Source organism: Lissotriton helveticus, chromosome 5_1, assembly GCF_964261635.1.
Source record: "Lissotriton helveticus chromosome 5_1, aLisHel1.1, whole genome shotgun sequence".
Lineage (NCBI taxonomy): Eukaryota > Metazoa > Chordata > Amphibia > Caudata > Salamandridae > Lissotriton > Lissotriton helveticus.
Window position 1 is genome coordinate 275,023,806 of NC_136065.1, and position 12,499 is coordinate 275,036,304.

At 46.1% G+C, this 12,499-nt stretch overlaps 1 protein-coding gene across 1 annotated transcript in view; it reads right to left on the bottom strand.

Annotated features, from left to right (window-relative positions):
• Nucleotides 1–121: 121 nt before the first annotated feature.
• PLOD1 (procollagen-lysine,2-oxoglutarate 5-dioxygenase 1) overlaps nt 122–12,499 on the bottom strand; it is a 157,648-nt gene continuing 145,270 nt past the window's right edge. The window contains exons 17-19 of the mRNA XM_078642201.1: nt 10,455–10,601; nt 2,829–2,954; nt 122–1,603 (exon numbers count right to left, since the gene is read on the bottom strand). Of these exons, the coding sequence (XP_078498327.1) occupies nt 1,448–1,603; nt 2,829–2,954; nt 10,455–10,601 (429 nt within the window). The 3' untranslated portion in view covers nt 122–1,447. The remainder of the gene's footprint in view (nt 1,604–2,828; nt 2,955–10,454; nt 10,602–12,499) is intronic.

Genomic DNA, 12,499 nt, shown 5'->3' on the forward strand with positions numbered 1-12,499 from the left:
ATTACAGAGAATACATGATACTAGACAATCACACTCCACAATGCCTTTAAGTGTAACTCGGGCGTAATTACCACAAGATTAGCTCTACCACTCACAGAAAGAAAACACGAAGGACCAAGAGTACATTGAAACAATGTTTTATTGTTTATCACTATCAATGCACGGTTTCCCTGAAGTTTTAATGTAAAACGTCCAGTCACATATTCTGCATCTGCCATAGAAGGCTCACAGGACCGGTCTCCACCATCAGGCTTATTGGTGATTCCAATGTCTGTCTGGAAGGAGAAGGCTCACAATAATTGTCAGGGGAGTACTTTCACACTGAATGTATGGAATTCACAACAGTCTCACCTACTAACACACAACTATTCTCATGCACTGGTAATAGCCATTCTACCTACCTAGCCTAGCCAAAAGGAAATACTCTAGCCACACCTGGGATGCTTAAGGCACTTGTGATTTTGGTTCTAGAAACATTGCAAATGTAAGCTAAATGTAGTTACCTTTGAACTCTGACTTTTACCGAGGGTGGAATTTTTCGTCTTTCAGATGATTGCCTGACATGCGAGCAACATTCTGTTAGATGGATGTGTTATGGGATGCGGTAGGTCTAATACACTGTAATACCCAAGGCGCGGGTGCATGCACAACACACTGGAATAACACTGCACAGTTATATGCTGGTGCTATCTCATGGGCTTCCCTTAGCTCAATTACAGCACTCAATTCTTTCAGTTTAGAAGAGATGGCACCTGACCTTTGACTCAACATTTTCCTGCTCATGTGGGGAAGCAAGCAGTGAGGGCTAGTGTGCTGCCAATGCGCCGGTAATGCCTGCTTCTGGCAAGCTGACACTCCATCAGCAATGTGACCAGCTAAAATGCAATGAGCAAAATACATGGTCCAGACACGATGGTAATATGCTGCCAATGGATAAAAGGAGCACTACGACAGTGAGCTTTGATTAGATCTGGAATTTGACATGATATTTACAGCATGCTCTCTCTACCCCCTCGCTGTCCCAACACTATTGTCTTCTCTTATGGAGTTTGTTTCCATGACAATGCTTAAAAGATGCACACAATATTGTCCACTGTAAACAAGGATGTTTAGAAACATAGACATCACTGTCTCACGAATCTCTGAAGTCTGTAGGCAGAATTCTTCCAGCTGGTTCTTTATCTTGTCTGACTCCTGCGTACACGTACACAACAGGCCCAGTCCCCCAAGGCCCATTTCATAGCAAGTATCTTCCATGGAACAGCAGGTAAAATCTTTCTGGAAACAGAACCATTTCCCCAAAAAATTCCAAACCTAAAAACTTGTGGTTGGATGATGAAGCATAGTCAAGATAAGTTCATTGACTGGAGTCGTACCGAAAGCTCAATGAAACACGCAAGACTCTGTTCAACAGTGTTTAGGGACCGAGGTGGCCTTGCAATGCCTTTTATGGGTCAACAAAGGAGACGTGGATGTAACGGGTGCCTTTGGTGGTGGGAAGGCCTTCGTGATAGTGGGTCAGGCGTCCTGGATGCAGGAGTGCCCACCCCTTCCGGGGGGCTCTGACGGAACAGTTATAGCGCAGGAATCTACACCCTCCTCCCTGCAAAAACAAAACAGAGAAAACTTAACCAAATATGCCCAGCATCTCATGTGCCCCTATCCTTGGGACAGCGGTGCTCTGGGAAGCAGTGCATTTGATCTTGTGCCCTCCAACCCAGAGGTCAGACATCAAAGTGCCACAGTATCCAGCCATTCATAAGCCACACCGCCCACGACAAAGGAACTCTGGGAATGAGTGCTTTTGGTATTCTGTCCCTGGAGCCCAGAGGACAAACATCATGGTACCAGTGTGTGCATCCTCTCATGTGGCAGTCACCCAGGAAGAGATGAATTCCATTAATATGGACTTTGGTGGCCTCCACCCCTAACTGCCAGATATTTCAGCATCAGTGTACCCAGCCTCGCCTATGGTCCTCCACCCAAGAAAGAGAAACTCTAGGAATGAGTGTATGCGGTCCCATGTGCTCAATCAGCCTGGAGATAAGACTTCAAGAGACCAGTATGCCCCTCTCCCAGAAAACAGTAAAGCTCAGGTACCGGTGGGCCCAGTCTCACATGTGCCATTTCACAGTGTGGAGCAGGCTTAAGATGAGCACAGCCCATAAATCATGTCCCCTTTCACTGTACTAGTCGGAGCTTGTACCAGAGCTAGGACCAGTATTTCCAATCTGTGATCTGGGACGTGTGTGTATTGCCACTCATGTGCAGATCCTCACTAGTGTGGAGACCCAGGACCAGCGTGGTGGAGGGACTCTCATGGCTCAATATCCTATGGAATAAAAAATGGGAGATATAGGTCATGCTCTTCCATACCAGAAAGCACAGTAGTGACTAGTGCGGCCGGGCACTCATTTGCCCCTTTCTACATGAAAAGGCAGTGATGTAAGCTGTGTGATTCGTTTTGCAATCCGCCCCCCACTCCCCACCCCACTTTATTGCTGAGAGTGGTGTGCCAGATCTCACATATCGCCCTCCATGGGACAGAGCTCCCACCAATGTGTTCCATCACTCACAGGCACTGTCTCAACAGACAGTAGGACCAATATATCCAATTTCTCATCTCTCCACTTGAAAGAGCAAAGCTGGAACCAGTGTGTCTCATCACTTATAAGCACCATCACATCTGACATGGGCAACTCCCTCCAAAACTTTTGATGCTTAGGCGTTGGAAGATGAGTATAAATAGATCCATGAAGTATTGAGTAAATGAGTGTAGATCTGAAACTGGACCCCCAGGAAACAGCAGGGCAAGAACAGACACTTACCTCGTAGTCAATGTCGACGCTGTTCAGAGCAATATTAATGGTAAAGGTGGAGGCGTCGTGATGAGGCATGAGCGATGGCTGCTCATCTGGTTTGTAGCGGACAACAAAGGCCAAATCAAACATACACTGTGGAAAATCAAGCAGAACAAGAACTCAATGTGTGCAGAATAGGTGAAGAACCTCCTGCTTGCAATGCTCCATAAAAACGAAACTATACAAAAGGACTACTGTACACATAATGAGCTACAGTGTCCTTGAGTAATCAAAGCATTACCTTACATTATACGTCTATAGTCCCTAGTACTCCCTTGCTTCCCAGCTAGGTTTAGGGTATGCAAATACCATACATGCTAGTATGAGATATGCTACGCCTCTCTGCTAATTTTGTACCGCTAAGCGGCGGTGGTCTGCCATGGTCCAAGTGTAAAGGTACCCTGGCCTGACCTACTCTGAGATGTGGTTTTCAATGTCATGTGTGCGTACTTAAGGAGGACAGGACTGCCCAAGTCGGTGAGAACACGGATCTCTTCCTTCTACTATTCCTGGTCTTAAGCATGAACTTATGGAGTCTGCCGGGTTTTCCGAGGCAAGCAGGTGGGAGGAATAGGGAAGGTTTATATCCTGTCTGCCACTTTCATATATTTAACCCAACAATGCCAGTTTTCCAGTTCTGAGCCTCTCTTATCAGTCATCCTGTCATTGACTTTGCAATCCTGCTGCCCTCTACCTACTTACATACAGGATGGTGCTGTTTTAAACGCTAAATGTATTATCCAGAATGTGGCCTTTGCATGTACGTTAGGTCAAGAATATCGAGAATTTTCTAACATTTTCAAGAGGTATTCATGCTAAACACATGAGAGGCACTTCAGCACTCTCTTCTACACCACCTGCAGATATGCTGCAGAACCTATAAATGACGGTAAAGAACCCAGGCCAACATCTCAGGTTGTATTCCATCTTTGTGAGAACAACTGCATTACTGTCTACGGATTATGCATTGCAGAATTCACATCATACAACAAAGTGAAGGAAAACACTCCTCTACTTGAAATATAAAAAAAGACTAAACTGGGGATTTCAGTCTCTGAATTCTGATCAATCCCAAATTAACTATTACTTTCAAAGTCATAATATACCACAGCTACACAAAAGATCATTCTAAAAGTTGGTGATGCTTCCATTGAAATTGTATAAAGGTACATTTGTGTTTTTAACTTTCAATTATTTGTATTAAAGTGGTAAAAGTGCACACGGAGAGTCCTGGTCATTTCATGTGTTATTCACACATTTCACTTTATGATAGGCATTCAAGATTTGTCGGCCTACTTTTTGCCAACCAGTTGAAACTTATAGTTTCTTACCTGTCGGTGTAGTTTTGCAGCTTGAAGGCTTTCTGCATTCACTATGCTGTGCATTATTCCGCCATCTAGTGGTTGGGTCTGGAATTGTAGTCTTTTTTTTCGTGGCCCAGGCGGGCGTCGACATACCACCATTTGGTGTCCTTCGTGACGTCGACGTGCTTCCTCCCGAAGCTCCCACCTTTGTTCGCCATCTTCTGATTTTTTTTCTTGTCTTTGTGTTATTCTTGTTTCTCTTATTTTCTAAAGTCTTTTCCATTTCTAAAACCCTTTCCTTCTGTCTCATCTTTCTGGCGGAAAAGAGTGGGTTCGCTAGTGAATCCAGAAAGTCTTCAAGCTGCAAAACTACACCGACAGGTAAAAAAATATTTGTTTTGCAGCGTGAATCTTTCTGGATTCACTATGCTGTGCATAGAATTCGGAGCGGTTTTTCCTTATTGTGGTGGCTGGATGGAAGAGGAGCACTGGTTACTGAATATGTGTTGTAATACCTTCTGTCCAACTCGCGCTTCCTTGTTCATTTGGATATCTACACAGTAGTGCTTAGTGAATGTGTGCACTGAAGACCATGTTGCAGCTTGGCAAATGTCTTGAATTGGTGTATTGGCTAGAAACGCAATTGTTGCTCCTTTCTTCCTTGTTGAGTCAGCATGAGCTGCTCCTTGTAACAGTTACCCTGCTTGTTTGTGGCATAGTTGTATGTGTGTGCAATCCATCGTGCAATGGTATTTTTGGTAACTAGTTGTCCCAAAAAACTACTGGTGAAGGAAACAAAGAGTTGCTTTGTCTTTCTGCACTCCTTTGTCCTTTCTATATAGTGCATCACAGCCCTCCTGGAGTCCAGTGGGTGCAGCGCTCTTTCTGTACTTGTGGTTGATTTTTGGAAAAAAATAGGTATTTGGATTGTTTGGTTGATGTTTAACCGAGACACCACCTTTGGCATGAAGTGTGGGTCTGTTCTCATTACAATTCTATCACTTTGTATCTGCAGGTAGGGCTCTTGAAGCGTTAGCGCCTGCAACTCACTTACTCCTCATAGTGATGAGATAGCCACTAAGAAGGCCGTCTTTAGCGTGAGCATGTGCAGTGTAACCTTGTGAATCGGCTCAAATGGTGCCTTCATCAATTGAGTTAGCACTACGTTGAGGTTCCATGCTGGTGCTGGCATTCTGTTTGGAGGTGCGATTCTCTTCGCTCCCTCTAGAAATCTTTTTACCACTTGAGAGGTGAATAATCTTTTCCCTGTTTCTCCTCTTATGTAAGCCACTATCGCCGCTAAGTGTACCCTTAGGGATGTGTAGCTTAGTTTACTTTGCAGTGGATGTGTTAAGTATTTTAGTACTGTTGACTCCCTTGTGATTTTTCTTTGCAGTTTCTCCCTAATGCACCATTCTGAGAATCTTTTCCACTTTGCTACATAGCATTTACTTGTGGTAGGTCTTCTTGCCTCCCTGAGCACTGCCATTGTGCTTTCGGTAGTTTGAGGTGCGCAAACTCTAGCTCTTCAGGAGCCATGCCGCCAGGCTGAGGCTCTCTGGCTCTGGGTGTAGTACCCTTCCGTTCTGCATTGTTAACAGGTCCTTTCTTGTGGGTAACCTGTGTGCTGGTGCCTGCACCATCTCTACTATTTGTGAGAACCATGACTGTCTGGCTACTGAGGTGCTGTTAATATCAGTGACATGTTGCTGATCCTGCATTTGTTGAGTACCCTGTGTATCAGTGGTATCGGGGAAAAGCGTATGCAAATGTCTTTGACCAAATTATCCATAGCGGATTCCCTTGTGACCGATGGTCTGGTTGTCTGGATGCGAAGTGTTGGCAATTTGCATTTTGGTGTGTTGCAAATAGGTCTATTTGCGGTGTACCCCACTTCCGGAATACTTTCTGTAATTCCTGTTGGTGGATCTCCCATTCGTGGGATGCTGACGTCTGCCTGCTGAGACTGTCTGTTTCCACATTGTCCTTCCCTGGGAGATGTATTGCTAGTAGGTCTGTTTTTAGTGGAATGGCCCATGTCCATATTACCTGTGCTAGCCCTGATAGTGCTACTGATTGTGTTCCTCCTTGTTTGTTGATGTAGAACATGGTTTCCTTCTGAAAGGCCTCTAAGGCTAGGAACACAGTTTTTAGTTCCGGCTAGTTGATGGGCTTGACCGCATCTTGTTGCGACCAGAGCCCCCTCACCTTGAGCTTATTCATGTGTGTGCCCCACCCCAGCTGGGAGTCGTCCGTTGTGATGGTCAATGTTGGAGTTGGTTGTGTGAATGGTTTCCCCAGTGATATGTTTTCCTTGTTCCACCAAGCTATTTTCTTATGCACTGTGTGTGTGACAACCACTAGATCTTCCCAACTCCCAGTTGCCTGTGACCATTGCTGCTGTATCCATTCCTGCACTGGTCTCATGCGGAGTCGAATATTTTGGACTAGGTGAATGCATGATGCCATCATTCCCATCAGCTTGCTCACCGTCCTCACTGTCAGAACTTGCTCCTTGCGGTAATGACGTGTTTCCTTCGGTATCACCAATGTTCTCTTCCTGCTGGGGAACACTTTGGCCTATATGGTGTCGATCTCTGCCCCTAAGAATATCTTAATATGCTCCGGTTCTTTTGACGATTTTTCCCCATGAATTGAGAAAACCCGTTGTGTCAGTGTTAGTATGACCTGCTGGATGTGCTGCTTGCATTGGCTGTACGAACTTGTCTTTACGAGCCAGTCGTCGAGAGGGGTATAAGTGTATTCCTTGCCTTCGTAGGTGTGCTGTGACAGCTGCTAGGCATTTTGTAAACACCCTTGGTGTGGATTTCAGCCCGAATGCCAGTACTGTGAACTGGTAGTGGTTTTGGTTGATCACAAACCTTAGTAGGCGTTTGTGTTTGATGGGGATGTGTAAGTATGCGTCCTTTAAATCTATAGTTGCCATGAAATCCTCTTGTTGAAGTTGTGGTATTACCTCTTGTAGGGAAGTCATCTTGAACCTTTGAGTCTTTATGAATTTGTTCAGGAACCTTAGATCTAGGATAGGTCTTAGTGTTTCGTCCATCTTTGGCACCAGGAAGTAACTTGAGTAAACCTCTTTGTTCCTTTGGTTCTGCGGCACAACCACTATTGCCTCCTTGGTGAGCAGTTCTTGCGCCTCTAGTCGTAAGAGCGAGAGCTCCTTTGCGGAGTGTGCCTTGCTTCTTGGTTTTCTGTTTGGAGGTTGCTTTTCTAGCTCTATACAGTATCTGTATTGTATGAGGTTTAGTATCCATTTGTCTGATGTGACCTTCCTCCATTCCTGGATTAAGTCTAAAAGAATTAGAAAGAATTGTGGAAGAAAACCAAACAATTTAATATACAGTTTTATGATGATGGTTTTTAAGAGGATGATGTTGTGGTGCAGCATTTTTTGGGATAGGTCTTTGTTTTTATGAAGTGTAGATTAATGATCAAAGATCCTATTTTTTTTATATATATATATTGGATGTTATATTGGATGTTTTAAGTAATGTAATGATATTATATAGTGTAATGGTTTTAAAAGACCGAACATTTGAATAAATTTGACTTTGAAGTCTCTTATTCTGCCCCCTACTGGTGTTGTGTGTTTGAGGTACTGCTTGTCATTGAACGTTTGGTTGCAGTTCTTCCTTATATCTCTCTGCCCACCCCGAGTAGTTGCTACGGTGGGTGTTTGTTTCCTGGTGAAGTCACTTGGATGAAGGCTGTTGGCCTCCTCTCCGTGTTTGTGCTCAGCCGTTTGCACGCCCTCGAAAGGACTGTCCACGGGGCTGGTACTGCCAGTTCTGCTGCTGCTGTCCCTGCTGCTGCTGGCCTAGGTTGTTCCCTAGGTAGCCTTGCTGGAACATCTAGAGCGATGTGGTTGGCACATTGCCTCCCCTACCACCTGGCCTTCTTGTGGGTGTACCCCTTCTCATTCTTCTGAACTGCACTGCTCCCATGAAACTTGCTGTCTCGTTGTCCTCTTGAGCTGCGTTAACTTGTCGTCAACTGGTGTGCCAAACAGTTGCTCTCTGTTAAAAGGTTTATTCAGGATGTTGTTTTGCACCTCTGGCTTGAATCCAGAACTTCTGAGCCATGCATGTCTTCTCTCGGTCACTCCTATCATCATTAGTCTGCTGGATGTTTCTGCAGCATCCAATGCTGATTTTAAGCATGTGTTTGCCATGCTTGTGCCCTCTTCTACCAGGTGAGCTGCTCTTTGTTGGTACTGGTCTGGTAGATGCTTTAGGAGTTGCCCCACTTCCTACCAGTGTTGGTATGAATGCCTGTTGATGAGTGCGTTGGAGTTTGCGATGAGTCAATGGATTGCCGTATTTCTCTCCACCTTTCTCCCTGAGAGATCCATCCTCCTTCTCTCCTTGCTTGAAGGTGGCACGGCATATTAGTGGGCACATTGGCCCTCTTCCTAGCTGTTGCTGCAATTATGGAGTCAGCTGGTACTGACCCTTGGATGTATGCCGGGTCCTTTGATGAATGTTTATACTTCTTCTCGATTCTTGACTCACAGCCTTGCATACTGCTGGTTCCTTTAAGGCCTCTTTTCCTTGATCCAGCACACTATAGAGTATTTGCAGGAATTGGCTCCTGGTTTGTTGAGGCAGTAGAGTCTCCAGGAGGAAACATGCCTTGGGCTTCTCCTCTTCCATTTTCACTTCATACGACTGTGCAGCCTTTTGGACGACCATATTGTAGATTCCTATGTCGTCTGGCAGCGAGGGCTTCGAAGGGTAAGTGCCTACCCCTACTTCCGGAGATTGGCGTCAATCTTGCCATTTTAAGTCTTGTGCCTCCGAGGACATCGAGTCCTGGTAGGATTGCTGATCCTCCTCGCCATCGCCCTCGAAACAATAGGCTTTGTCCTCCTGTTCCTCGACAGATTCAGGCGTTTTTGGCGGTTCTGTCTCCTCGCCTTCTCTTTCGACTTTGAGCGCGGGTTTCGGCAGGTTGGTGTACTCGCTCATCTTCTCGTCGAAATCCCTTTTCTGCTGCAGGATGCTCGCCATTTTGGCCTCGAGCCTCCTCTTCTTCCTCTCCATCTTGGCAGCATATTCAGAGTCAAGGGTTGGAGCGCCTCACTTCAAGGCCATCGACGGCGATGTAGGCCCATCCTTTCTCTGCGCCGAGGTGTCCTTTTCGAGGGCAACCATCGACGATCTTGGTTTTTCGAAGGCTTCTGCCTATTGGAAGTCCTTTTCGAAGGATCCGCTCGGCTGACTATCCTTGGTTGCTGTTGCATTCGTCGAGTATTTCGGCGGCAATGCTACCTTCGAGGACTTAGCTTCACTCCTACGAGTGCCGCTCGGGGCTTTAGCTTCACCCTTTCAGGTATCGCTCGAGTGTCTAGGGGTCGACGACTCCCTTACCTCCTTCGATGTCTTCTTCTGGATCTAGACGACCGTGCAGTCCTACGCTCCTTCGGCAATGTTGTCCTCCTCTCCATAGGAGAGGCCCATGTCTTGGAGCGATGGAGGTGGCCCCTGCCCCTGCATGCTGTGGTTCGCCCTTCGCTGCCTCTCCCTTACTCCGAGGGTCTTGTGAGTGAAGGCTGAGCACGCGTTGCTGTCTTCGCTGCTGTGGTCGAGCAGCAGGTAGAGGTTGCAGACTGGATGCTGGTCCTTATGGGCGTATTTGTGGTGGCAATTGGTGCAAAACTTGAACGGTGTTTTGTCCATTCCGCGCTCATGGAGCCCCCTGCGAGCGAGAACTCGGTCGAAAACCTTCTCCCTCGTCGTCCCGGTTACCTGACCTGTAGTGCGGTGTAGTTGAAAACTTGATTTTCTATGATCTTCTATGATTTTCCTCGATTCCTCTTCCAAAACTCTGAAACTCTCAGGCAACGATCCAGACCCAACGGCAGAAAAAAAAATCTGAAGATGGCGACAGAAGGTAGGAGCTTCCGGAGGAAGCACGTTGACATCACGAAGGACACTAAATGGTGGTATGTCGACGCCCACCTGGGCCACGAAAAAAAAAAAAAGAGAAAAGAGACTACAATTCCGGACCCAACCACTAGATGGCGGAATAATGCACAGCATAGTGAATCCAGAAAGATTCACGCTGCAAAACCTTTTATGGCCAGCTGGGAACAAGAAGACAACATATTACCTTGTGTAGCTCTAAGTCACAGGTGATGGCTCTGAAGATTTTGTCCCTAATACATTTTTGGGTTCTGTCACTAGAATCGTACACGCGCCTCATTATTTCATGCTTTGGAGGCCTTGTGTCCAAGCCATCTTCGCTACCTCAAGACAAATCTCACCTTGGTGTAATATCCCGGGTATCTTGCTTCTGTCATTGGCCCAATATAATCCAAAAGGAACTTCTGCCACTCACGCTCAAAGCCAACCTGGTTCATGTGGATGTCGATGGTCGGAACATTCTCATACCCACCCTGAAGCCTTTGGTCCTGAAATAAAAACAAACACTGTGAATAGACGAGCTAAAAAAACTCACAAAATAAGACTGCCTTCTTCAGTCTCTTGATGGCAGGACTAAGCAAAGCACAAACATTTATACAACTTTAATGATGAATGCAGTACAATATCAGAGTCCTAAACCCACAAATCCACTTAAGCTCTACCCCAGCCACTACAGGACAGGAGTAGGCCAGGCATATGTACTGATAACAGGATTAGCATCTTGTGTGGAATGCAGAGAGTGGCTCAGCCAATCAATGTTTAGAATGAGGGCACACACTACTGTCAGGTTCCTGTATTTTAAATTAGATGAGAGAGTGACAGGGGACATATGCTAGTAAATCCAGACCTGCTCCCAATCTAGCCAGTAGATCAGAATAGACAAAATATATGGTCCATTCAGAGCTTTAAGTGGGATGAAAAAACCGGGGGTGGGTGGGGGGACTGGGTTAGGTCTCTCAAGAGGGCGTGGCCGACGTAATTAAGCCTGTGGCTTAAGAACACCTAAGCTAAAAATCTGTACTGAGCATAGTGTTTTTTGCTGCTTCTGTCATTGCATCCAGATATATAACACCATAAGTGATATTACACCTACAACAAGCCATGACTATTGACTTTTGCAATGGTTGTTAGTTGCATAAGAAAATTAAGCAACAGCTATGGCTTTGTTGTATAGAATATAGAAAATGCTTCACTACTGAAATGATGAGACTGTGAAAGAACTATAAGGAGATAAATTATACCAGATGCGGGTAAAGGGTGGTACAGCTGCAGAGTTAAGATTTTTTTCATCCTCAGTGTGAGAAAAAAACCACTGGAGCTGTGTGGCCCGGTGTTCAACATCCCTCTTCTAATCAGAGGGGTACGTAAACTGTGGAGAAAAGGCCAGGTTAGTGTCATCAGACCTCATCATTACTTCCAAATCATAGTCCTCCCAGTTCTACATTCATGTAACTGCAGCTGGAGGTGGAGGTGTCCCTTCCTGGTGCAATCAGATACAAGGTCCTAGCCCCGTACACAGATCTGAAATCAAGGCTTGGGGCTCCAGACTCGGCCATCACGGAAGTCGACATCACTAGCGCACTCGACAGGTCACCTTGGAAGGAGATGCCAGACCAGTGACGATGGTGTGGTGGTGAGTGCTCTGGGTTGATACCATCTGAACTTGTTCTGACCAGACGAGGTTTGGTAGACACAGGTAGCATGTTCACTAGCTGCCTGTTCTTCCATAGGGGGTGATCGTGGGTGACAGGCCTGCAATGTTGAACTTTCCCCTGAACCAGCTCAGCAGATCATCTCTCCCGGCTTCAGGCAGATCATTCGCTCCCTTCTAACACAACCACACCCAGGCCTCCTCTGGCAAAAAAAATAATTGGGACTTCTCCCCGTTCACCACACGCAGCCAAGCAGGAAAAAGCAACGCATAGGATAAACCCACGCTGTGGAGTTGCGCCTTGACAGCTCTGAATGTATTTCACCGCTTTTGTACTTCCACAATGTAGCCGTTACAGGATTTCCATTGAAGGTCCAGAGGCCCTTTGCTCGGAACATCTGCAGCAGGAAGTCCCTGTGCCTGTAATTTAAAAGATGAGCTATTACTGAGCACAACAGGGGCCACCCGGATCCCTATGCGCTCATTCAGTGGATACAAATTTTCAGATGTGGGCCGCCAAGACCGTGGACGTCAGCCCCTCCTCCAAGAAGAGTTCCATATTGGGGCCCTCTGTTCATTCAGGGAACCCCAAGAAGCGTACATTGTTGTGTCTGGAGTGCCCCTCAGTGTCCTCCGCTCGTACCTTCAGTTCCTGTACTTCCACTTGAAGTGTTTTCAGTTTGTCTTGCATGCACACCATGTGGTCAATGAGGACTCCACCTCATCCACTATGTC